This window comes from Myxocyprinus asiaticus, chromosome 9, assembly GCF_019703515.2.
Source record: "Myxocyprinus asiaticus isolate MX2 ecotype Aquarium Trade chromosome 9, UBuf_Myxa_2, whole genome shotgun sequence".
NCBI lineage: Eukaryota > Metazoa > Chordata > Actinopteri > Cypriniformes > Catostomidae > Myxocyprinus > Myxocyprinus asiaticus.
In genome coordinates this window covers 37,018,204-37,045,548 of record NC_059352.1, presented here as the reverse complement: position 1 = coordinate 37,045,548, position 27,345 = coordinate 37,018,204, and the positions used below count along the sequence as shown (strand labels likewise).

General features: G+C 37.2%; 1 protein-coding gene across 7 annotated transcripts in view; it reads right to left on the bottom strand.

Moving 5' to 3' along the window:
• The window catches only part of agap1 (ArfGAP with GTPase domain, ankyrin repeat and PH domain 1), a 281,989-nt gene that overhangs the window by 14,982 nt on the left and 239,662 nt on the right, over positions 1-27,345 (bottom strand). For all 7 annotated transcript variants that reach the window (XM_051705997.1, XM_051705998.1, XM_051705999.1 and 4 more), the window contains 3 exons: positions 21,948-22,102; positions 20,928-21,018; positions 20,481-20,703 (listed from right to left, as the gene is read on the bottom strand). In XM_051705997.1, coding sequence (XP_051561957.1) covers positions 20,481-20,703; positions 20,928-21,018; positions 21,948-22,102 — 469 coding nt within the window. The remainder of the gene's footprint in view (positions 1-20,480; positions 20,704-20,927; positions 21,019-21,947; positions 22,103-27,345) is intronic.

Sequence of the window (27,345 nt, the reverse complement as noted above, 5' to 3'; positions counted from 1 at the left end):
TCTCCATGGACGATCACTTTGTGGGCTTGTGTTTACACACTTGCCAGCACTTCCTGTCCAGCTCAAAGCCAGTGGTTGTTTACCCAACATTGACAGACGCCTGCTAATGCAGCTGCCCATGACAGGACAGCCCCCAGCTGCCACTAAAACCCCCAAACCCAACACACACACATCTCTGAACTTCTGTAAGAGCACTGAAAGCAAGGCTCAGGTCACTGGGGCACATATGAGATGTTACCTATCATGTTCAACTGAGATCACCAATTTCGGGTTAGACTGAGTGAAGAGAGAGAGTGAAAGAGAGAGAGAGAGAAAGAGAGAAATAAGTAGAAAAAGGACTCTTGTTCAGATCGACGTCGAAGCTCTTTTCTTTCAGGCTAATTATACCACTAATTCAGCTCATTAGTGCCCTACTGAGTCACAGGTAATGAACTCTGACAGGCTAAATCTGTCAAACAGACAGCAGTGCACATTTACCTGTATATGCGCAGTACACTTACACACCCGTTCATTCATCTCAGTGCTTTAACCCTTAACTGCACACACACACCTTAGGCCCTGTGTACACCTGCTATTAACATGTTTCTCAAATGCATCTCAGAAAGCATATGCGGGTCGTGTATAACCCATATGTGTTTACTATGGTATTCAATACATTTAACAGTGGTATTACACAAAGGTGCACTCAGTAGTTTTTTCCTCATTAAAAAGTTTAACTCATAAAGACATTAATTGTAATTTTGCAATATATGTAGGAAATCATGACCACTCACATTAAAATGAAGACTTCAGTCATATCAGTAACCATATAAAAGCTGTTTTATTCTACATGGAGAGGGTCCGTACATGGGGGATCACATGACCAGCCGAATACTACTCGCTTAATCTCAGTAACCATCCTGTTATTTGACACTTTCACTCACTGATTAATGTAATCATGTCTGACTGTGAATACAAAATTTCTACAGTGGCATCACACACTATAAACTACTGATTTTAAATGATGTTGTATCCAAGCCGCTAACTGTCAGTGTAAGTTCAAGATGACACAAAGACAAAAGTTAGTGAGTGCACCTTTAAAATACATTGATTGTTTAAATTTTTCATCTGTTATGTAACTAAATACTGTATATGTTAAATACCATACGACTTGTGAGTTTATAATTTTTTAATGCTGGTGCTTTTAAAGGGACGAATTAGAGAAGCAAATGCTTTTGCGTGGTTTTACTGTTCGCACAGAAAACTCTCTCAGAGAAGTTTCATCTTTTTAAAGCACAGCTGCTCAAGCCATCAAAGCACTGCTTGTGTACAAACTCACTGCCTTCAACAATAAATTACAATCACTATCAGACTTCATGTTTCCATTACAATACATAATCCAGTACAATCTAATAATCCAATGAAATGCATAATAAAGTATGGCTTAAGTGTCCAAAACTGTCCAAATACATCGACACCACTGTTTATGTATTGGGCTTCAGAAGTTTTTCATCAGATGGTTGGTTTTGAAAAGCCGCACTAAGATGGCAAAATTTAAAACCCTTGTTAAATTGACTTCTTTCCTGAGTCACTGGTTTCGTCAGGTGAATTGGGGTAGATAAGGTAAACAAATAAATCAGCACATAACAACAAATTAAATACTCAAATAAAGGCTCCTACAACCCTTGATTTTACCAAATGTCTTTGATAGTCCAGTTAGTAGTAACGCTACAGGAGCACTTACACTACACATGCGATGGGCCACATATGCAACAGGGAAGGCAGATGAAAATTAGCCATCCTGGCTATATCTGGCACATTTACATCAATATGATGTTAATGTGCATTGTCCCTGATTAAATAAATGAATAAAAACAAAATATCTTGAACTGATCAGTTCGTATCACAAAACTAATTGGAACCTATTCACACCACTCACTTAAGGCTTATAAATCCTAAACTATACACAGACAGCGTGTTAATTAAAAGTTGGAGACTCAGACAGTCATTCAAAGGGTTTCAACATCAGGGAAATTGATCACATCAACAGAATCAGCTTTCTCATGTCTCAAAACATCTCACCATCTCTTAAAAACGCTACTAACGGAATGTGGAGCAATAATGAGGTGAATAAGGCCACAAAGGGACTTTTTTTTTTTCCACGAGCCGCTCTGTTCCTTCCTCCCCACCCCCTTTTCTTACAAGAAAAAAACAAGGGCCCGAAATCAATTATCCTCTCCAGCCTGGTCGTTAGCTGCCCTTGGATAGACACAGATAATTAAGCTCGGCGCTTCTTTTAATATTATGGGCACTTAGTGATTCTGATTCTGACTGAGCTCTGGCTTGCGCCACAGTCAAATCAGTCCCACTGGAGGCAATGGGCCACACTCATATGAGGTTCCATTAACTGGATCAGAACGCTTCAGTGGCAGCATGCAAATGGAGGCCAAAGGGCAAAGAGAGACCAAAAAAAAAAAAAAAAGGAGTGTGATTATGTGAAAGAGAGAGAGAAACAGGAAAAAGAAATCTGCTAAGCATCAGTAAAATCACATAGGTCCTTCACTATGCTCTGATCAGTACTCTGAAAGCAAGTTAGTTTTAAAGAATATCCTGCCCAATCGTCATAAGCTCAATTGGCAGCATTTGTGACATAATACTGATTTCCACAAAAAATTATTTCAACTCGTCCCCCTAAAAAAAAAAAAAGCAAACATCGATGTTACAGTGAGGCATTTACAATGGAAGTAAATGGGGCCAATTTTTGGAGGGTTTAAAAGCAGAAATTTTATAAAAGCACTTACATTGATTCTTCTATTAAAACTCAAATGTATTATTGCAGCTGTAAACTTGCTTAAGTCATTGTTTTAATGGTTGTTTTAGGGGTCAATGCAGAATCAATGCAACGAAGTTGTAAAATTGAATTTTTTTTATTTAATTTTTTTTAAAGAAAAGGGACAAGTTGAAATGATTTTTTTATGGTAATCTACATTTAAAGTAAACAATCACACCCTTTCAGTAAGACCACTGTCCCACTGTCTTACTGTCCTGAATAAAGATACCACACAAGTCCTGAAAAAAAATAATACACAAGTCCAGAAGACAGACAATGAGAGAGAGAGAGAGCGCGCAAAGGCCTCACAAATACACACACCTTATTTATTCTGTATTAAATTGGAGGAAAAGGTATATGATGTGATGATTCAGGCATTAAACACCCTCTTGCTTCATATTATCAGATCTCCTCATAATACTATGTGCTCTGATTGGCTCTTGTCAGCCAGTTTAATGTCAACAGTAAATTGGCAGGCTTGTTAACCTAGTTGGGACATGATTACAGGCAATGGCAGGCAGTCATGTAAAAAATAATGTCTATTAGCTTAATCTAATCAAGAAGTCCTTTTACAGATGAATTAAAATGGGGCAGCCAATTATTTGAAACATTTGTACAGTGCTTTCTGTCAGTGAAAGGGAAAATGAAAGAGAGATAGAAAGAAAAGAGAGAGCATGACACCGGGGAGGGAGGGAAGAGCTGTTTAACATGCAGGCCATGAGTTGGATCATATCACCGGTCAGAACCTGACAAACTCAGGATCAGCTAGTTAATGCTGATGAAATGGAACTCAGTGACTGTCTGTTTGCAACTGATAGGAAAACACTGAACAAAGGATAGGTAGATGCCGGAAAGGAGGAGCAAGGTACATTTTCAAGTTTAAAATGTGTGGTGACTAGGGATGGCTCACAATGGTTGACTAGTCATCCAACAACCGACCAGTCACTTATATATATATATATATATATATATATATATATATATATATATATTTTTTTTTTTTAAAGTGCGATAAACCCGTCTCGGAAAAGTTGAAGCTTTAAATTCACCCCCTTTAGAGGCCCCGATATACTTCCGGAGAAGTTCTTCTTTGTTCTTCATTCACGGGTAAAAAGAAGTTAGAAACAGCCGAGTAACGGTACACTGTTTGTGAACGTTCAGACACCTGCCACACCACTGTGGAAGGCATTTAGAAGTACATTTAAATATGAGGAAGTTCAGGAAAACCTTAACTAACATGACATTAAAATGTGTTATCAATTACATTATGCCTCATTCTATGAGTAAATTCACACTAGATCAGTAAAAAATGCTTTTTTAACCACTCAATGAAGATTTAAAATAATATACACTACCGGTCAAAAGTTTTGAAACACTTGTTCTTTATTATAATTTTTTTCTTCACATTTTAGAATAATAGTAAAGTCATCAAAACTATGGAATAACATAAATGGAACTATGGGAATTATGTTGTTACTAAACAAAATACAAAATAAATCAAAACTGTGTTATGTTTTAGCATATTCAAAGTACCCTTTACCTAGAATTTGCAGACATGTACTCTTGACATTTTCTCAACCAACTTCTTGAGGTATCACCCTGGGATGCTTTTTAAACAGTATTGAAGGAGTTCCCATCTATGTTGGGCACTTATTGGCTGCTTTTCTTTATTATTTGGTCCAAGTCATCCATTTCAAAAACTTTTTTTTTATTATTAAATTTTAGTTTTATAATGAAATATATTAATATGGTGGCACAATTATATTTTTGTCTACAAAACTAATTTCAAACATTTAAGCATACACCTTCAGATCAAAAGATTTTTAAGATCATGAGAAACATTTCAGTCAAGTGTTTCAAAACTTTTGACCAGTAGTGTATATGCAGTAGAAAATGTGCAATTTGTCTTGTTTACATTCTGAATTCATGACGCTAATGTGCTAACACGCTATATGCAGCCATAATATGTGCCAATTACACTCTGTTATTGTAATTTATGATGACACTGTACAACTGCAAAGATTGGTGTATAAAAGAGTGTTAATAGGAAGAAAACAGACAAAAGAATTTTGATATTACATCATACCTTACTATAAGGTAGATGTGTGAATGGCTTTCACTGCAGAAGGCATATGAGTAAAGCAGCATATAAAACAAAAGAGTGAATGGGCACTTCAGAGTATTTGAGTTGATTTGATTCCTTTTTTAGACTAATTAAAAAACAAAAATGCATGACATGGTCTTTGAAAATGTCTCTACGCGAACAATCATACAGATGTAGGTAAATTTGCACCAGCTCACTAATAACTACACGCCGGTGTTCATGTTGACTGATCTTGACTTACTGAACGCAGTGAGCGGGAATTAGCTGTCTGCCTCAAGACAGGTGGAGATCCAGGTCACACCTACTAATGACGTGGACCAATGGCAGTAAGAAGGTATTAAGCTGGCGGTAAGAAATTTTCCTAAAAGTTCACCCAGGTGAGCAGTTATGAACCAACGTAACAAACTCAAAAACACTTTCTTTTTGGCCAGATTATGTTCTAAATGATGTCACAACCGTTCGTTCTTCGTTTTCGTTTGAAGTATACTGGAGCCTTAAAGCCACTCCGCAACAGACATCCACATTCAGATGGGCAATTGTTTTTTGAGAGTTCCACCATGAGCATTGCATTTATAAGCCGGTGTGTCATGTTATAGTTCAAAATAAGAAGCGCACACAATCGGGGTCAGGTAAATCCAAAACCAGCCTAATTATAAAGGGCTTCCTTAAGACCGATTAGTCAACTAGTCATTCAGGCAACCTACTAACTAGTCAATTTTTAAAATATGTAGTTTTGCACAACCTTAGTGGTGACATAGTGGTTCTTTTTCTTTCTTGCCTCCTCCATAAAGAGAAAGTTCAGTGAGTAAGCGACTCCTGAGACATTACTGCATTAATAGTGTCTGCACCTGGATCTGAGAGAGAATGAAGCCCAGCAGGTCTCCCCATCTCTGAAATAATCACCCTACCACCTCCCCATCCGTCCCCAGGGCCCAATCTGATGCCTGCTTTGGGGACGCACACCTGCACCCCAGCCCAGATTAAGAGCCGGGACTAATTTGAAATCTGTTAGCACTGCCCTTTTAGAGACCGATATCTGGCCATAAAAAGGCTCTTTTTTAGCCACTTACTGCTGAATTATTATGGGCCAGGCATTGCTCATAATGATGCATGTGGCTACAGGAGTCAGACGATGTGTGAAGCTCAATATCTCAGCTGTCAGTAAGGCCTCCCTGGATCAAAATTACACTGATTGTGCATACACACACATATACATTGGGGAAGAACTGATATTGAAATTCTGGCCGATACAGATAAGCAAATTATCAATTTAATGTTTTGACCGATAACAGATAATTGGCAAATACTATTAATCTACTGCATGTTACTTTGTCAAAAACAAAAACAGTAAAACTTTTAAAAAGTTAATTTAGGGATCACAACATATAATGTAGACTATGAAAGATGAAACTGAAATATGAAAATCTAATTCTTTTTTTAAATCGAATGAGAAGTTCTGATTATAATACAAGAGGGACCACTGGGATACTGGCTAGCTGATCATTCAAAAACTCTGGTTAGAGAATAATGCTCAGAGTTACAGAACAACAATGAATTTAATGATGAGCTTAGTACAAGAGAGTTTGTGTGTATGGTCTTAAAATGAAGTAGGTTGGAAAATAAAGGTTGGAAATTATATGATTAAACCATAATTATTTTATTCTTTTGACATTAAGAAATAAAAACAAATCTGCATTTAGTTTTGTAAAAAAAACAACAAACAAAACAAACAAACAAACAAACAAACAAACATCTCTGTTCATCTCTCCTTCCTTGCAACATACAAACTTCCCAAAATAGTTTGTATGAGTTGTACTTTCTAAGGAGTTTTTCTTCACCTTTGTCACCGTAAGTTTGCTCACTGATAAGGCAATATTCCCTGTAAAAAAAATAAATCTTTCGAACAATATTTCTTGTAAAAATTGCTATACGAATAAATCTGAATTTAAATGAAAATGCTTTTCCTCAGGTTTCTAACATTATAGTGGGTAGAAAAAAAGATATTCTGTAAACTTAAAATAGAGCAAATATTTTCCAAATTAATATTGTAAACATTACTTTTGGCTCTAGTACAATGACAAAATAACATTCTATTTAATTTTGCAAACAACATTTTGTCTTTTTAAAGGTGCAATATGTAACAATTTTCATGTAATATTCATCTTTTTTTGTGTGAATGGCTTGTAACACAACTTAAAAAATGAGTCCTTCCCGGACTTCCTTAGTTGCTTATTAAAGCCTGTAGACTGATTTTCATGCGAAGGGAGCGGGTCGCTTTTGCCGGGAAAATCCAAAGGATGTGAAGTTTATGCGCGCTCCCGAGAGCCTTGCCTCAGTGCTTCTCTTCCGCTATTCAACAGCGACAACAAACTGCAACACTAGGTAACGTTATCTTAGAGATGGAATCCAGCAAACGTCCAGCTCCAAGCAAAACACCGACTCCTACACAAACTCTGAGTAAGCCAAAAAAAACAAACAAAAAAAAAACAACCAAAAAACATTTATCTACTGAATCCCGTCTGGCTAAGCGGGAACGTGATCGTGGTCGAGCGAAAACTAGAGTGAACATCGGCAGGAAATCTGATTCCTGGAGGGACCTTCGTTCGGTTTTGGGGATCAAAACCAACCCTGAATTGGCATTCTTCTTACTGGACAGGTAAGCTTACATAACTGCAAAGCATGTGAAATATAGTGCCAGAAGGATTGATCTGTGTAATTTTAGCTAACTTGATGGTGCCTGTTAACGCTGACGAATTGCAAGCTACCTTGCTTCGTAACTTTCAAATAATTTCAACGATCTTACCTTTATACTAAAAGTCAGGTTAATGTCAATGTTAATCTGTAATTATTCAGCAAGGTAAACTACAATAATACATTAAATGAATGCTAGACAATGTTCAAGATAATGCAAAAAGCTCCATTCATTAGTTGCAACGTAACTTGGTTATACAGAAAATATATACATTCTATTATTATAAAACAATAGCGCATCGATATATCAAAATGACAGTTATGATGGAATCACATCAATACTGAATTGTGTCAACATACTTATAATGTACAGTCTATTTTATAAACAGCTACTGTCATCATCCACCAAATTTAGCTAACAGCTATTGATAAAGCTGGCTAGCTAGCTAACGCCGACATAGGCTAACATATAAATGCAGTCAATGTATCATGCAAAGAAAAGTGATTACTTCAAACCACAGTCTCGCATAGTCAGACCTATACCACACTTTGTTTTAGCCCTGTTCCAGCACTGGAGAGTCAAATATAATATACAGTCTCAAAGTTTGTAGTAAAACATCATAACTGTGTAATTTTAATTATGCTACCTCATCCGTCAGCATGATGCCGGTGGATCACGTTCAGTCTCTTTGTACGTTACGTCATTGCTTTGGTCGATGCTCGTGTCCCTATGGAGTGTGTGCACGAACACGAGCAACAGGTAGCTCGCTGCAGTTCACTTTACGGCCACAGGTGTCACTAATAACAAGGTTTCTGAATCTTACATACTGCACCTTTAATATCAAGCAGTATAAATGGGTCTTTATACATTCAAATAAACAGTATAGCTGTCTTTATATTTGAGAAAGAATGTCCTGTCAGCTCTCTATGTATTCTTAAACAATTATGATGTTATTCTGTAGGTCTATGTGTGTGTGTGTGTGTGTGTGTGTATATATATATAAAAAAGAGGTCCCTTGCAAAGGGATCATGATATTTGGAGGTCCTTGGTAGGGCTGCGCAATTAATCACATTCACAATAAAATCTTGATATGAATGTGCAATTTCTAAACCACAGCTAGCTGAATTTTTTTTACTCAGAATTATGTGATGTTTCATCCGCTACTCTGATTGGTGCACATCTTTTGCACACTGATGAGATCCTGCTAATCAAAATGCAGTGCACAAAATGGGGTCAGTGACAGAACAGAAATCGGGAAGGCAAATAAAGAAAAACAAAGTCAAAGAAATAACTGACACTTTCATCTATCATCTAAAACTTATTTCCTACTGAAATGTTTTTGAACACTGAAATGTTTTAATGCAAAATGTATGAATAAGGAAAAACATCTGCCAAAATCGCAATCACAATATAATCTCAAAATAAAAAATGTGATTTTTTTTTTTTGTCCATATTGAAAAAGTAAAAAAATACAAAAATAAATAACAATAAAAATGATGTAGAACACACTATAAAAATTAGTGCTTTGGCTAATGCCATGGATAAAGGAACAAGCATAATTCAGAGCTAAAATGAGTATACTGTGCATTTCAAAGTAACATTAGTAAAGGTTGTTTTAACCTCTTCAACTCATGAACTAAAACAGTTCATTTTTATGCATGAATGCACTGAGGTCTGCATTCTTTCCACAGGGCAACTCACACATACACTCTAAAAAGGAAAGCACTTTCGGAAATAATGCTCTTAGAGGATTATTTTTTGCTGTAATGTTAACTTTTGCTACCCCTTTAAGATAGCGTTAGCTGATAGCAAAATTTTAAACTATGTTTACTAAGAAGAAATGAGAGTTTACAATTAAATACCAATACTGTGTGATTAATATACAATATCGACCAATAGCGATAAATAAATAAAAAAGCCTCAACTTCGGCCGACAACTGATAAGTCTCGATATATCATGCACAGTGTTGGGTAAGTTGCTCTAAAAAAGTAATTAATTACTAACTACTAATTACATCTTCTACAGTGTAATTAGATTACTGTACTAATTATTCTGTCTGAAAATTGCATTACTTATTACTAATTACTTCCTAAAACCCTTATCAACCTCGAACAAATGAAAAATACAAGGATAGACATGAAACCGTTCTTATAATTCTTTCAAATAAATAATATAAAATCAAATACTGTTGACCTTGTTACAAGAATGCATACTTTATAAAAAAAATTTAGTTATCAGCCATGTCACTTAAAATCAAAATTCTCCCAGAGAAAACATGGAACTTAGAACAAATGAATTCTATAAGTGCATTACTAGTATCAGTCATGCATTTGGAACAAAGAGGTGTGCAAAACACACACACAAAGCATGTATTTCACACGTTGAGACATTCAGCTTGGTGACAGGCTGTGAAACGTCAAAGTGTTGCTGAGGGTTGGCAGTGTGAGATGCCAGTGAGCACCACCCTCCCAATAAGTCACCACGAGGCGTAATTAGCAGAGCTGTCACTCCTACCCTGCCTGGCCTGCTAATACAGACCGGCACTGAGTGTGTGTGTGGCAGAGGAGTGGGGGTTCTGGTGTCCATGGCAGCCCTACACTAATTAAAAAAATGAGACTGTAACATGGCCTGGCTGCCACCACAGAGCACTCATGCCAAAACCTATCACCTAGGAGAAAGTGTGTGTGAAAATGTATGCGTGTGTTCAAACGGTCCCAAAAATAAGCACATAGTGGTGTCTTTGAGCGACCTCATCGAGCCTGGACTTCTAGAGGCATTGGAGGTGTTAATTTATCACAGACAGCAAAAGGTTAATGGGAATGTTTAGAGATTCTCTCAGGCTCTATCAAACATAACCCATGGCTCCCCCAACCAGCCTATGGGGCAACAGAACTTTTCCTTGAAATATTTTGCTCAAAATAAACTGGTAGATTTGCAAATGGGCCAGAGAACACGTATATATATATATATATATATATATATAAACAGAAATGTAGACTGGCGGCCAAAAGTTTGGAATAATGTACAGATTTTGCTCTTATGGAAAGAAATTGGTACTTTTATTCACCAAAGTGTCATTCAACTGATCACAATGTATAGTCAGGACATTAATAACGTGAAAAATTACTATTACAACTTGAAATTTTTTTAAACTTAAACTACTTCAGAGAGTTCTCATCAAAAAAAATCTTCCACATGCAGCAATGACAGCTTTGCAGATCCTTGGCATTCTAGCTGTCAGTTTGTCTAGATACTCAGGTGATATTTCACCCCATGCTTCATGTAGCACTTGCCATAGATGTGGCTGTCTTGTTGGGCACTTCTCACGCACCTTACAGTCTAGCTGATCCCACAAAGCTCAATGGGGTTAAGATTCATAACACTCTTTTCCAGTGATCTGTTGTCCAATGCATGTGTTTCTTTGCCCACTCTAACCTTTTCTTTTTGTTTTTCTGTTTCAAAAGTGGCTTTTTCTTTGCAATTCTTCCCATAAGGCCTGCACCCCTGAGTCTTCTCTTTACTATTGTACATGAAACTGGTGTTGAGCGGGTAGAATTCAATGAAGCTGTCAGCTGAGGACATGTGAGGCGTCTATTTCTCAAACTAGAGACTCATGTACTTATCCTCTTGTTTAGTTGTACATCTGGCCTTCCACATCTCTTTCTGTCCTTATTAGAGCCAGCTGTCCTTTGTCTTTGAAGACTGTAGTGTATACCTTTGCATGAAATCTTCAGTTTTTGGCAATTTCAAGCATTGTGTAGCCTTCATTCCTCAAAACAATGATTGACTGACGAGTTTCTAGATAAAGCTGTTTCTTTTTTGCCATTTTTGACCTAATATTGACCTTAAGACATGCCGGTCTATTGCATACTGTGGCAACTCAAAAACAAACACAAAGACAATGTTAAGCTCCATTTAACTAACCAAATAGCTTTCAACTGTGTTTGATATAATGGCAAGTGATTTTCTAGTACCAAATTAGCAATTTGGCATGATTACTCAAGGATAAGGTGTTGGAGTGATGGCTGCTGGAAATGGGGCCTGTCTAGATTTGATCAAAATTACTTTTTTACAAATAGAGATGGTGCTGTTTTTTACATCAGTAATGTCCTAACTATACTTTGTGATCAGTTGAATGCCACTTTGGTGAATTAAAGTACCAATTTCCTTCCGAAACAGCAAAAACAATGTACATTATTCCAAACTTTTGGCCGCCAGTGTATATATTTCTCTAAATCTTTATTGAACAAGTCGCATTTTAAGCCACTGTAAAATTCAGATAAAGCACACCTGTGACCACACATTCTAAAATAATGCTTTGAGATGGCTAATGAGCTATATTACTTGCTGAAATAATTCTTAATTCCCATAACTGTTGTTAATACATTTCTTTAACATTAGTGTCTTTTATCATATTGCTGTTGCCATTCTATAAAAGCAATAAGCCACTCGAGCCTAGGCATTATAGTAATTTTACCACGGTTAAAGGTAATCCGCTTTTCATTGAGCCCAAGAACACTCTTTACTAGGGTTGGGAACCGAGAAACGGTTCTTGTTCGGAATGGGTTCCATTTTTTTAATTTTTTTTTATTTATACCAGAACCATATTATTTTAAAGGGTCATGAAATAATAAACTACATTTTCTGATATGTTAACAGATATGTATGTGTTGCAAATGATAGAAGATAATGTTAGCATCTTTTAACTGATATTTTAGGAGAAAAGTGGTTAATTTAGGGTTTTTTAGGTATTTTCCCCTTCCCGGTTTAAAATCAAAATTGAGTCAAAGTCACAGGACGTGACGTTTCCATACAATATAGTGGATCATTGTGTCACCAATGTCTCATATTTGTTCATGATACTGTGCTGCTTTATCCTTTGAAAAGTGCTATCTCGTGATTATTCATGACACCACGACATTCTTTTAAGATGAGCGCTTCAAACTCTCAAACACTTCAGTGAGCGAGTTGATCCCAGGCCGCGAGTGTTCAACGCGCACCTTTCCCATGATGCTGACAGAGGAACAGGACAGGCTTCCAATCAATGGCGAAAGCTGAGAGCTTCGAGACATGCGGTGAGGTGGACTGGAGCTCATTTGAGAAGTGTTTTACATTGATTGACTCAGACAAACACTATCTATCCATCCATCCTTAATGTGAGTGTTTTAGCTGATCTAAGCACAAATATTTGTGAATCAACGTCTTGGAATAAGTCTCAAAAGTTATTAAAAATGTAAAAAGCATTCACATATTTTCAATACAGAGTACATGGCTTGGCATTTATTTGCGCATTAAATTACAGATATAAAATGACCAGTGTGTACTGTGTAACGTATTGTAGCCTACAACACCGTGTATAATGTATTTGTACATTTTGTTACAAGCAATTGTGAGAATCTTTGTTGCTTTTAACTGCATTAGTGAAAAAAAGCTGAATGACTGGATCAGACACTCAGTTGCTGACCACACCTACTTTCCCTGGTATTTTTTAAAACTGGTGAGAACTGTGTTGAAACAGGAGGTTTCATGACCCTTTAAGGACTTTCAGTTCAATTAATGGTTCCTGTAATCAGGGTCGCACCAGGCCCTGTGCTTCGAAAAAGAAGAAAAAACCATCGACAACGTATATAAACAACGTATAAAGTAAACATTGTCATATAACAAATATAAGCAGAACTTCAATAGTAGATAATAAGTGATCGCTTCTCACAAATGTCCAGTACTCACTGATTGCGTACCACTTGAGATAGCTGGAAACACTATATCGTGAGCCCCCAAGTGCTTGGAGCATGCATACTATGTATTTTTTTTTTAATCGTAGCCTTTTGCAGTTTAATAATCACATAAGACCATGTTGTGATTTTTGTCTTTTCATCCAAAAATTTAAGACTAGAGGTAGACCAATATTTCGTTTTTCTCCATTTAATCGTGACAATAGTTGCTTTTAGGAACTATCAGTTATTGGCAAAAATCTATGCCGATAGTTTTTTATATTATTTTGTATTATTCCTCCCTGTTCCTCTGTGGCTGGCGCTAAAGGATTCTTCAGTTAGAAAAGCTCGGTTCAATATTGTAACAGCAGCTTCTAGAAGTGAAATAAAAACCAATCACTGACACCTCGTGGGGATTAGCTGTATCTAAATCGGTCATCATTCATCAGACCATATTCATCCATATTTTTACCCTCACTTCAATGCATATTTTGTTATTCTGATTAAATAATCAAGTGCTCTAAATTGATGGCAAAATCACTGTCATTTAAAAATAAGTGCCCCCGGTGTGTTTTGAATTTGTTTATATTTGAAAATCCCATGTTACGTACCAAATCTCAATTTTTTCCTGGTTATTATTGGGATTTTAGTTGAACAATAAACTGTATCTGGTATTTTATTCAATTTGGACTGTTGTAGTCTCCATGTCTGTACCCATCATAGTATGGAAAGAATAAGAAAACGTTTTTGAAATTCCATAAATCGATTTTTAAAACTATCGGCCAATTAATCGATTATCGGCATTTCCCACTACCTTAGTTATAGGTATCGGCAAAATCCGTTATTGGTCAACCTCTATTTAAGATCTCTTTATATGATAGACATTTTTTTAGCCTTAAATTTCTAAAACTAAATTTAAGACATTTAAAGACCTTTTAAGGACCCGCAGGAATCCTGAGGGGAGAGAGTGGTGAACGGAACAAGAATACTACCCAAATCTGACTCGATCCCAGGTCTCACACGAGCGAAGCACGATGGTCATAACAAAAGGCAATTAACAGTGAAGGCAGGGAAAGGACACACAAGTTGTTAAAAAGGCTAAATCTAAATAGCAGAGAACAAAACCATATAGACACAGATGGGTCAGGAAAGAAAAATAGAAAATATATAAAAGGCTGACAACAGCTACAATTCCTACCATATAATTTCTCATCAGATCCAGGTGGGCTGTCTGAGAGCAATCAGTCCCAAACATAACTCCAGCTTGTAAATGGAGAGATGATCCAGGCCGAGACACACAGAGGTGTAGAAGAGAGCGATTCTCTCCCCCCTTACCTCCAACACCCCCCCCCAAAAAAGGGCCTCTAATTGAAAGGCGAGAGTAGCCCAGACCTTGACAGGCAGGAGGTCAGTCTAATTGCTGCTGGCCATATTTAACATTAAGATAATCAGCCCATTAATTACCCCTTGGATCATTAAATCAGTCGCTTGCAAAATGAAATTTCGAGCTCTATTACTCACTTGAGAGACCACGAGGGAGGGTTTTCATTTATCAGCCACCAATCCTGGACACAGAGTGCACACTGAAATGCTCGAGCTGTTCACCAGGACACAAGCTTGCAGCATTTAGCTAAAATATAAAGCTGCAAACACTGAGATATGCTAAGGAACACCATGAACTTGAAGTACGACAAAATAGGGCTGCTCGATTATGGCAAAAATCATAAACACGATTATTTTGGTCATTATTGAGATCACGATTATTTAACACGATTACTCATTGACTTTGGAAACATCATGCATTTATTGAACTTTTTTTTTTTATTTATTTTTTTACAGTGGATTTCCTTGAACTTGAAATGTAAACTGCACTGGGTAGGGTATTGTCATATGCTAAATATTTTATGTTACGTATGGTAATCAAATAAAGGAAAGCCTCCATTGCTATCATTTACTACAGGGATGCTCACATTTCTATAGAATGAGATCTACTTTTTCATCATGTTATTGCAGCAAGATGTGCAATAAAGGCTACACATTATCACAATACCAAAATTTCAGTAGTCGATAGTGATTTCAAGTTCTTAAGTTATTATTCAAGACTAGTAAACTGTCAGTAATAAAATAACAATAAAAAAACAGCAATGAATAGAAATAGATTAAAAATAATAGAACAAAAATTACAAATTAAGAAAATTCAGTGCTTTTTTAACAGCTTTAATAGTTTTTAACAGCAATACGCTATCAATTCAAGTAAACATTCAGAATGAAATGCAACACAACACTACTACTGGTCTTCACTGTATGATTATAATACATTAATACCTTTTAAAGCTACTAAAGTTACCCAGTCAAGAGCAGTGAATGTTTTCTCGTTTTCTTATGTTTGTTTGATTATTATAATGACACACTACACTAGACAGCAGCAGGTCTATTAGCTTACATTTACACTTACAAGTCCGACATTTTAATACAAATCCACGTTTTTCTCCGCTGTTTACGTTCACTTTAGACACCACTCTCTATGTTTACATTAATACCTCACGAAGATGGGCATTTTGGCGGAATTTTGAAATGTATTTGACCGTTCAGGTGCACATTAGCGCAAGCATTTTTGGAACACACACGCATGTTCAGCACACACACATACGCCGCCTGTCAATCAAACAGGGCGCAGCTGTTACTAGATCACTAGCGAATTATAAAATTACATGCTCTTTCTAATAAGTGACGCAGGCCTAGGCTATCACAAATATAGCCGGTTATTTTTTCATTATTGATGTTTTAATAAGTCTGCATGTCCAGTCGTACAGGTAAAATTCTCTTTCACTTGCCCCTTCAAAAATCCACTTGTCCTGGACAAGCATTTATGTCGAGCCCTGATTAAATATTGTATTCAACATTCTCCGATAACAATTTTTTCTTCTGCAGGATAGCTCCTAAAGTAAATGTATGTTGTTTTAAAGAAGTTTTCGATGTTATTTTGGAAACAAGTAATCAAAAAATCAAAAACGTATTTTGTTCCATTGTATAATGGGCTGAGACTACACTCTCTCACCTATATGTTCACTTCGATCCATTTTTAACTCACAAAAAACAAACTCTCTCTTCTTAACAGAGCTGCTTATCTTCATGATAAGATACACACAGTAAACGTAACACATATATTATGATTCACTACATCGTGAGCCATCACGTTATAATCTAGCTGCAGCAAACGCATGCGAGTGATGAGTCTCCCTGTGCCAGAGTGTGCATTAGCCGGGAGAAGATTCAATCTCTGCCCCGGTCACTTCATGCTACTTATAGATGTGCCGCTGACCGCACAGAGAAATGCCGGTTTTGGACTTTATTTTCATAACCCGCTTCCTTATTTATTTGAACTTTAATAAATGATGCTTTAAAGATATAATGGCAGGGTGTTTCATTGCGAAACAAAATGCGGCACAATAATCGTTTTATCTCGATTATCTTGTTTTCATAATCGTTGGAAGCCAAAATCGTAATTGAAAATAACGTTTGATTAATCGCCCAGCCCTACGACAAAATGTTAATTTTGTTCCCAAAATGTAGAGAGCACATATTAGATTAGATTCGCTCTTCAGATTTCACCGTCACTGCATTCAAATGTGCTTTTAATCCAGTTAGGTTGTAGTCATTTGGGCTGTTACAAGTCAATTCAACAGCCCAGCACATAATGGGGAGATAGCAAATGACATGCAGCAAAGCACTGACACAATCAAACTCCTCGTGAACTCACAGGGTGGACTAAGTGGCCTTTAAAATCTGAGGCGAATTCTACACTATTATCAACTATTTTCAATTTATGGGCTTTTTACGTCTTTTATTGGACCGGAGCAGGGTTTTCCAACCGCATACCCCTAGGGGTTCATGATAGAACTGCAGTAGGTTTGTGAGATATTGTGATTGAAATACGTAGGGGTGGGCCATATACCAGTTAAATCGATATACCGCTAGAAATGTGTCACTGCTGCATGGTACAGAATGCACATTCCAGTCAGAATTTGCACTACAAAAAATGATGCATCTGAGTTGTAATATTTCAGTTCCAGTGTAACTGTTGGTAACAAAGTCAATCTTTCCTACCTACTGATACGGAGAAGCAATCACACTCCTTAAAGTACATTAGGAATTATTAAATAACACATTTGTTAACAGTGCAATTACACCTAGCATATAGTCACTAAAAAGGATTCCAGTATATTGGAAGGCTAAATCCAAAACAAATTCCTTACAGAATTTGCTAGAGAAACAAAGCAAATGCTTCTAATGTTTTACTGAAGAAGCCCAATTTTTGCTTGGATAGAAACACAATGTCTAGGAGACAAAATAGATAAAATCATATATTTTAAAAAATTTGTTCTTTACTGATAAAAGTTTCAATGCACTGTACATCACTGTTCTTTTTTTTTTTTTTTTTTTTTAAATGTGTGAAAGTTCTATTACTTTAAACATTAGACCTATATTATAAGCAGGAAATTTATTTTTAGGGGTCAAGCCCCAAAGGTGCTGTGGCACCTATTGTATCCGTTAGTATTATTATTATTATTCCTCCCCAATGGGAGTCTGTGGCAGCCCATAGAACCATACATTGGAAAATGATGAAATGTGGAACACTGATAGAGTGGGCATGAATAGCCCCCATACCAAATTTGGGGTCTCTACGACACACGTTATAGCGCATTAAAACTCTGCCCATTACATTGGCCGCCATCTTGTATTAGGATGTTTACAGTTTAAAAGGTTCACAGCCTTCAAACTTCGTCCAATTTATCCAAAAAATTTCTCAAAATAATCTCCAGACCGAGCTGCATGATAATATAGAATTTTGTTTTTCGTCTTTGTTTAAAAGTTACACCACTGCGAAGATAATGAGGTGGCTGTGAAAATGGATTTGAGGCTGTCTCTTGGCAACGATTTGTCCTATCGAAACAAAACTTGGTATGCTTCATCAGGATCATGCTCTGAAGGTACATGCAAAGTTTGGAGACAGCACCACCTATGGGTCAAGAAATGTGGAAAATTCCTATTTTTGCCCATAACATTTGAACCATATGTCCAAAAATCATCAGGTGTCTTTGGATTGCTTGGGTCATGAGGATTGCAATAATATCATTTTTTTCCCCATATCGGCCAAATAATTTTATTTATTTTTTAATAAAAAGTGATGTATCTTTTGAATGCATTGTCGGATTTAAAAGAAAATGTATATGCTTTATTAACACCATGTCCTGAGGATCCCTGAGTAGTTTGGAGACAGCACAACCTACACTGACTGGCACAGTGGTTAAAGCATCGGACTACGGCCCAAAAGGTTGTGAGTTTGAGCCCAGCAAGGAACATTTGTAAAAAATGTTACTTTTGATGTCCTTCAAGTCTTTCTGTTGTGTTTACTACTACGTAGGCTGGACTACATTGCAAAATTCCTGCTTAAATTCAAATCTACTTGGCTATAACAACATTTTGTCAGAAATTCATTGTACCCTCAGCTTGGAACGTCTCTTTGACATTGCTTAGATGTGTCAACTGAATGGTCCAGCAGTTAAAGCTTTGGACTGTTGTTCAAAGGTTGTGAGTTCGAGTCCAGCAAAAAATGGTTTTAAAATTTGTACTTCTGTTGACCTGAGTCTTTATGTTGTGCTTACAACAATGTAGGCTGTACTTCACTGCATAATTCCTGCTTCAATTTAAAACTTCTTAGCTGTAACAATATTTTGTCAGCAATCATTTTGTATTTTCAACTTGGAATGTCTCTTTGGCATTAGTCAGACTTGTTGATTGTGTGGTGCAGTGGTTAGTGCTCTGGCCTACAATTCCAAAGAATGTGAGTTCAAGAATAAGAAAAATAACAAAATAAATATTTATGAACATTCATTATATTGTGCAATTCATAAGATTTTTTAAAGTAACATTACTTGAAATCTCATGGGTTATTTCAAGTTAATAATTTAGGGCTTCAGCTGACAAAAAAAAAACAAAAACACCTGGACTGGAGCAAGAAGAGAGACAAGAAAGTAGCGGGAGAGAGGGGTTGAATGAAATTGAGATATGACGGGGTCTGAACTTGAACCCATGTACCCATTTTCAACTATTTAAAATATTTTTACGTACAGTAAAATGCAAGTTTTGAAAGTATCTTGTATGCTTTGCCTTCAAATGTATTAAACATTAACTATCAGTGTCATAGTAAAAGCCAGTTCCAGTTAATACATGAGGGAATTAAACAGGTCAAATCTCTACGTCTATTACAGCAGGAGTATTGAGGCTGAGTATAGGGATGACTGCAGGAGTGTGTCCAGTGGCTGAGGTTAATTGAGATAATATTGACCCCTCTCTAATCTCCTCTTCCGACTCAGGGAGCCACACACCTTCACATACATAAATAAACAGCTACATGAGGAACTATAATCACATTAGGACATCGACGACAGATGGCAGAAAATGGCGGATCCATATCGAAAGATTTTCAGAGAGAAGGGGAGTAATTAAAAGATGCTTCAGGTGACTAATGAGGCCAGCGTGGAATGGGAAGTCGATATTTTGGTGGCCAGCAGTCAGCACTAATTTGTTTTGATGGCTGGTGGGACTAAAGCCTCTTTGCTGATAATTATGCTGCTAAAGATGGAGGAGCGAGAAAAGGAAGAATCTGATTTCAGGTTTTTCACAGAGTCCCACACACATATGATATAAGGCTGTGAGAAGGACGAGAATATCAGGTGCTGGAACAATGCCGACATCATGGACAACACATTGTTTCCATTAGATCACCCCAAGCAGAAAAAACATGTTGAGGTACACTGAAGTTCTGAAAGTCTGACAGCTGTGCAGGTATAACACAGTTTCCTAGGTAGATGTGATGCAATATGATTCCAGCAAAAAGCAATTTGTCTGTGCACCCTGAACAAGAAAATGCAGCACACTGTCTGCTAGTTGTGTCCCTCTGAATTAACAATGTGTCTTATTCATGAAACACAAGAAGAACAAATTTGTGTGTAAATTGTTAGTACAACCATTCTTACTGTAAAGAATGAATAACAAATTTATTTACATACAAATTCGTTCTGCATTGTTCCATGAATAAGGCCAATGTGAAGAACTCAGAGAGGTACTGCTTTGGAAGTGGAAATTATGTAATTGTCTACCTGCTAGCATCAGGGGCAGGCTTTAGGCGTCCTTGAGCATTGGCTTCCCACACGCTATTGGCGAGTTCATTGCCAATGCCCGACATGACCTTGATGAGCTCAAGAGGCCACTCGTCCAGGTCCAAGGAGCGGACACGGGACAGGTGAGTACCCAGGTTACGATGAATACCTGAACATTCGATACAGATCAGAGCGCCCAGATTCAGACTAGCCCAATCAGGGTCTGAGAAAGCCAGAAAAACAGAGAGACAGAAAAAAGCAACAGTTAATTAACAGTTTTACTATAACTGTGTTTTTAATAGTAATTCAGAGACATATAGCATATACAGTGGCCTCAGAGTTCAAATTCCATTTTTTCCATTAGGAAGAATTTCGGCAGACTAGTTTATAATCATCACTACATGTTATGAGATCATTAATTGATGTTGGTAGAGGTAGAGAACTCACTCTGGGCTTCACAGTCCACACAACGTGTATTTCCTCTCATGTTCCTGACCGACTGCAGTGCAATGGCTTCTGATTGGCTGCTCAGACGAGACTGTGGGCACATTCACATTATCAAGTTCAAGTTTGTTTTTATGCAAATTACTCTAATGAAGCATGTTATAAAGCTTTTTACTCTAATGAAGCATGTTATAAAGCATTTTGCTTACATCAAACACTTGGACTAACACTGCAACATTTCACCCAGCATTTTATAATGATAAAATGCAATTCAAAAACAGGAAAAAAGGGGAGGTATACAGAATGTAGGCACTCTGTAAAAGGTCCAGGGAAATGCAATTGGCCCTGGCCTGGGGCATAAACACACAGAGCGGGTTGAGTGTTAAGACTGTAGATATGAAGCAGGCATGTAATAACAGCAGGGTAATATCAGCACTGAAGTAATTACAATTTCTAAATGTGTGTGCGCGTGTATGCAGTATAAAAAGTTCAGAATTTCGGGTGTTTCAGCCATAAAACAAGGAGGGGCGGCATTTAAATGATCTTTTGCACTTGATACAGCTGTGGTGCTTTGATATCAAAGAACTTCAGCAAATAACACTGCTTGGCATGGCTTGCAGTCTGAACTAAACATAATGCCTTAAAAGGGCCTGAGAATGAACACAACACATCTTTCTATTATGTTGGGGTTTTTTTCTCCTGGCTGCATGCAAAAACAAACATCCAACATGGCCGCTGTAGTCCAATTCACAAATAAATGACTCTTATGAGCTGATTTGTTTAATGAATCGGTAAAGACTCACAAACTCCCAAGTTATCAGTTTGAATCAATCTAACAAATCATTCACTGACTCCGTCAGAGCAGTTACAAAATTAACATTTGACTCACTTACTGAACTGCAAGTCAACCGAGAACTGTTACCATGTTATGTGTACATAACCCTCTATTTGTATGTAAAATTACTGACTGGTTCTTCATATAGTATTGTTTAACTGCTCTCCATGGTATGATTAAGTTTCTACCTTCTGTTTGCTGCTCTCGCAGGATTGCAGGCTTGCCAGGATCTGGCTTTCAATGGCCTGCACCCACGCGTCCCGCTCCTCATAGGACGTTGCCTCAAAGTTCCATGTCTGTCCCGTCAAAGACACGATGATGAACTCAAAGTTGTCCTCTTGTTCTAGATCAAAACAGAAAAGAGTTAAGATGAATACTACTCCATGGTTACAACAGCAATGAAACTCCCTAACACACACAGTATTTTCATTAATTCATGTCTGAAATGATGCATTTTTGAGAAAAAATACAGACAAGATTACATTATTTTAAAAACACATCACAAGCATTTTATAAATCTGTTTTCAATTTTCTCTATCCATCTCAACAAACCTACATAATAGGCCTTGCAAGACTACCCCTTTTTAGAAGTCAACTAGTTGGAGAGTCAATATTTACCTTGTTCACTATTACACAATATATTCTTAATATTTAATAATATGCAATCTAAACAAACTCAGACCATCAGCAGTTGGAATTCCCCTCTCCCCATTAATTATAATTAGTATTATTATTTTTATACAAATAATATTTTTGTAAACATTTTAAAACTTATGTGGCACTGCTATGGGTTTTCAGTACTTTATTTTGGCAAAAAACTGCAGGAAGACCTTAGAGTTTCTTTGTGAAGTAGTGTTTATAACATCCTTTGATTGATAGCCTAATTTCAAATATGGTGAAATGCTTTCATCTTCTCTTCTTCCACAAAAACCTGGTGTCATAGTGTTATATTTAGTGCTGTCAGTCAATTTTAATATTTAATCACAATTAATCAAATGATTTTTCATTGTAAATTGCTATTAATCACAGATTTTAAAAGTGCTGAAATTTGACTCTCTATATAATTTTTTTCTGTCAAAATGAATGTATGTTTCATATGTTTTAATGAAAGAAAACAAAACAATATGTAACAATAATATTTTATTAGCATTTTCCAAACAACACCTTCCACAGTATAAAGATATAAATGCACTAAAACAGCACCAGTTCCAGTAACATTAAATGTTTCCCAAAGTTTAAATGGGAGGTTGTCTAATTGAAATAACTAGTTCCCATAGGTTGCGTATTCATTGCATTGTGCATTAAATCTCTTGAAACCTCATCCTCCACAATATTAATCTGCTGGCAGGCTGTGGCTACACACTGTGTATATGGAATGCATATGATTCGCGTCAGGGTGTTAAGAGCTGCTTTAAACTAAATATGAAAAGCGCTTTTGGTGCTGGCACTGCCCACGTAATGATAATTCATCCGAATTGTCCAGTAATCATTAGTTGATGGTCCAAAAGGTCAGCGGCAACGGTTCAAAGTTGAAATTATTTGACCTGGGAGAACTCCAACAAGCTAGCCTACCACAGCGTTCCCTTTTATGGGGTTAGTTAAGACTTGACTTGCTTCTGTGGTAATTAAATTCCATAGAGGCTGCAAAGTACTTTATTTTTGTCACAAGTCCCATCTGTGTCTGTTTTGTAAGAGATCCATTCCCCATCACCTGATCATTGACATGGAATCGCTGTTGTGTGTTTGTTTGTGCTGTGTGTGTCATTGTAATGTCTCCGGACACATCGCAAAGGGTCCGCCCTAATCCAACCAGAGTTCAGAACTCACACAGTGCTGAATAAATGTCAGAATCTAATGTCAAAATGATGCGTTAATCAAGATTTTAAAAACAAATACTGCGTTAAACATATTTAAATTAATCGCTTGCATTTACGTTAATTATGATAGTTCTAGTTATTTTAAATTTTTATAGTAACTTGTGGAGACCAATTTAAGTGAATTTAGAGCACTGTAAATATAACACTCTCAGCCCAAATTACAAAACCGAACCAAATTTTATACAGTTGAAGTCAGAAGTTTAAATATGAAGTCAGAAAGTCATTGAAACACATTTTTTAACAACTCCACAGATTTAATATTAGCAAACTATAGATTTGGCAAGCCGATTAGGACATCTACTTTGTGAATGACACGAGTCATTTTTCCAACAATTGTTTACAGACAGATTGTTTCACTTTTAATTAACTATATCACAATTCCAGTGGGTCAGAAGTTTACATACACTAAGTTAACTGTGCCTTTAAGCAGCATGGAAAATTCCAGAAAATGATGTCAAGCCTTTAGACAATTAGCCAGTTAGCTTCTGATAGGAGGTGTACTGAATTGGAGTGTACCTGTGGATGTATTTTAAGGCCTGCCAAACCCAATGCCACTTTGCTTGACATCATGGAAAAATCAAAAGAAATCAGCCAAGACCTCAGAAAACAAATTGTGGACCTCCACAAGTCAGGTTCATCCTTGGGAGCAATTTCCAAACGCCTGAAGGTACCACGTTCATCTGTACAAACAATAGTACGCAAGTATAAACACCATGGGACCACGCAGCCATCATACCGCTCAGGAAGGAGACACATTCTGTCTCCTAGAGTTGAACGTAGTTTGGTACAAAAAGTGCAAATTAATCCCAGAACAACAGCAAAGGACCTTGTGAAGATGCTGGAGGAAACAGGTAGACAAGTATCTATATCCACAGTAAAACAAGTCCTATACTGACATAACCTGAAAGGCTGCTCAACAAGGAAGAAGTCACTGCTCCAAAACCACCATAAAAAAGCCAGACTACAGTTTGCAAGTGCACATGCGGACAAAGATCTTACTTTTTGGAGATGTGTCCTCTGGTCTGATGAAACAAACATTTAACTGTTTGGCCATAATGACCATCGTTATGTTTGGAGGAAAAAGGGTGAGGCTTGCAAGCCGAAGAACACCATCCCAACGTGAAGCATGGGGGTAGCAGCATCATGTTGTGGGGGTGCTTTGCTGCAGGAGGGACTGGTGCACTTCACAAAATAGATGGCATCATGAGGAAGGAAAATTATGTGGATATATTGAAGCAACATCTCAAGACATCAGCCAGGAAGTTAAAGCTCGGTCAAAAATGGGTCTTACAAATGGACAATGACACCAAGCATACCTCCAAAGTTGTGGCACAATGGCTCGAGGACAACAAAGTCAAGGTATTGGAGTGGCCATCACAAAGCCCTGACCTCAATCCGATAGAAAATTTGTGGGCAGAACTGAAAAAGCGTGTGCGAGCAAGGAGGCCTACAAACCTGACTCAGTTACATCAGTTCTGTCTGGAGGAATGGGTCAAAATTCCAGAAACTTATTGTGAGAAGCTTGTGGAAGGCTACCCAAAACGTTTGACCCAAGTTAAACAATTTAAAGACAATAATACCAAATACTAACAAAGTGTATGTAAACTTTTGGCCCACTGGGAATGTGATGAAAGAAATAAAAGCTGAAATAAATCATTCTCTCCATTATTATTCTGACATTTCACATTCTTAAAATAAAGTAGTGATCATAACTGACCAAAGACAGGGAATGTTTTCTACGATTAAATGTCTTAAAAAACTGATTAAATGTATTTGGCTAAGGTTTATGTAAACTTCTGACTTCAACTGTACATGTGTTATTCTGAGAATGAGATGAAATTCATGGAGCAAGCACAGAACCACTCTGGAACCACTGAAAACACTGTATTATGAGCCTAACCCAAGTTTGTATAATACACACTACAAACAGGACAGAGTTGTGTTGTGTGACTGTTTATTTAATTAAATCGCAGCCCTTTGCAGTTTAATAACTGTACAAGGTCATGTGTTGATTTAGATTTTTTTTCGATTGATTGTTCAGTCATACAACATGCAATGGAAAGAAGTGTTGTTTTTGCATTATTTCGTGACACACGCTCTTTTATATCTCATCACATTCAATTCAGACTGTGAGCTTACAACCTTGGGTATCATTTCTTTTGCTATGGCACTAGAGTATTCCAAATAGCCTGTATGTATATGTATTTAATGTATTTTTTACTTTTGTGCAGTCTAAAGTAGTTTGTCTCTCTTTTTCTTGCCTAAGACACATAAAGGGAAGTATTTAAACCCTATGAATGCATTTTTAAAAATCAAATGAGAATGAGTTGAAATTTGTGGAGAATTAAATCGTTATTCGAATCTAATTTTATTTTTCATCTAATCGAAAACCTATGAATCGTGAATCAAATCGATTTCAACCCAAAGAGTCACACTCCTAGCCACTGATGAAAAACGGTGCAGGAAATACTGATCCAAATATATTTCACCATTATAGGTTACAGTTCAAAGCTGTCACGCAGCTACAATGGGACACAGTTTGTGGATGCAGACTCAACACACCGACTAGTCCTAGTCCAACGCTTTGTGCAAACTCTTCAACATGTTTGTCTTACATAAAACTTTAAGGAAAGTTTGGTTGCACTGTTCTGGGATAAGTCTCACCAGCCCTTGTGGAGCACCTGTTAGCTGCGGGACACACTCTACAACCCCTGACCTGGAGGCATGCCCCCTGACCCTGGTCAGGATATGCCACTAATTACAGACCATTCCAGACCAGTGTCCTGATCCTTCCAACCGTGCTGCTGGCCCTGTCCAAAATGCTCCCTAGGCAAAGTGACATATGGATCTGCTATCCAAGGCCCTGGTTGGGTTAATGGGCCAATCACAAGACAATTAGTGTGTTAGAGAGAGCGAGATAATGTGAGAGGGTTAGAGCCAGTTTTAAGCATTTATCTGGAAAGTCTGAGTACAGAGAAATGGAAGGAGGTTATTTAGCAGTACAGAGGTTCAACATCTGGAAAGCGTTAGGAACAAAAGGCCATTGACTAGGTGATCAGAGGGGACAGCGATGGAAGGGGCATGCAGATGGCTCGAAGAGAGAACCTGCATTGATGAGATGTGGTGGTGTGTAACAATCAAAGGGATCCCCCACGAAACATGATCTGAGGGAGTAAGAGATCACACACTTTACACATTCTGTTTATAATTTACTCTGGATGGGCCAATTACATAATGAAGAAGTAATCAGGGAAATACTACCTCCCCACACACGCACAAACAGAAAGTGGCATCCCTAAGGCCAAATTCCATGCTAAGTGGAAGGACCAATGCTCCCAATAGCATCTGATGGCCAGTGAGAAACAGGAACAGTACACAACCTGGAAACTCTGGCGTTCCAGTATGCACACTACAATACAATATAACTGGTATATCCAGTACTGCCAAACTAAGCCTCAGATGGCATGTCCACTGACCTACCATGGACCATCTGTTGCATTTTGCACACCAAAATGGGAAAAGCTTTCAAAAAACAAGGTTCAAATCTGATTGGGTGATTCTCACAAAACCTGTCAAGAAAATCTCTTAGTCATATTTATCACCAAATCAATAAAATAAATAAACAGATTGAGGACCATTAAATTTTTTGCATTGTGACATTATTTTTAGAACACATTTTACCCCCTAGATTTCATGACTGTAACACACA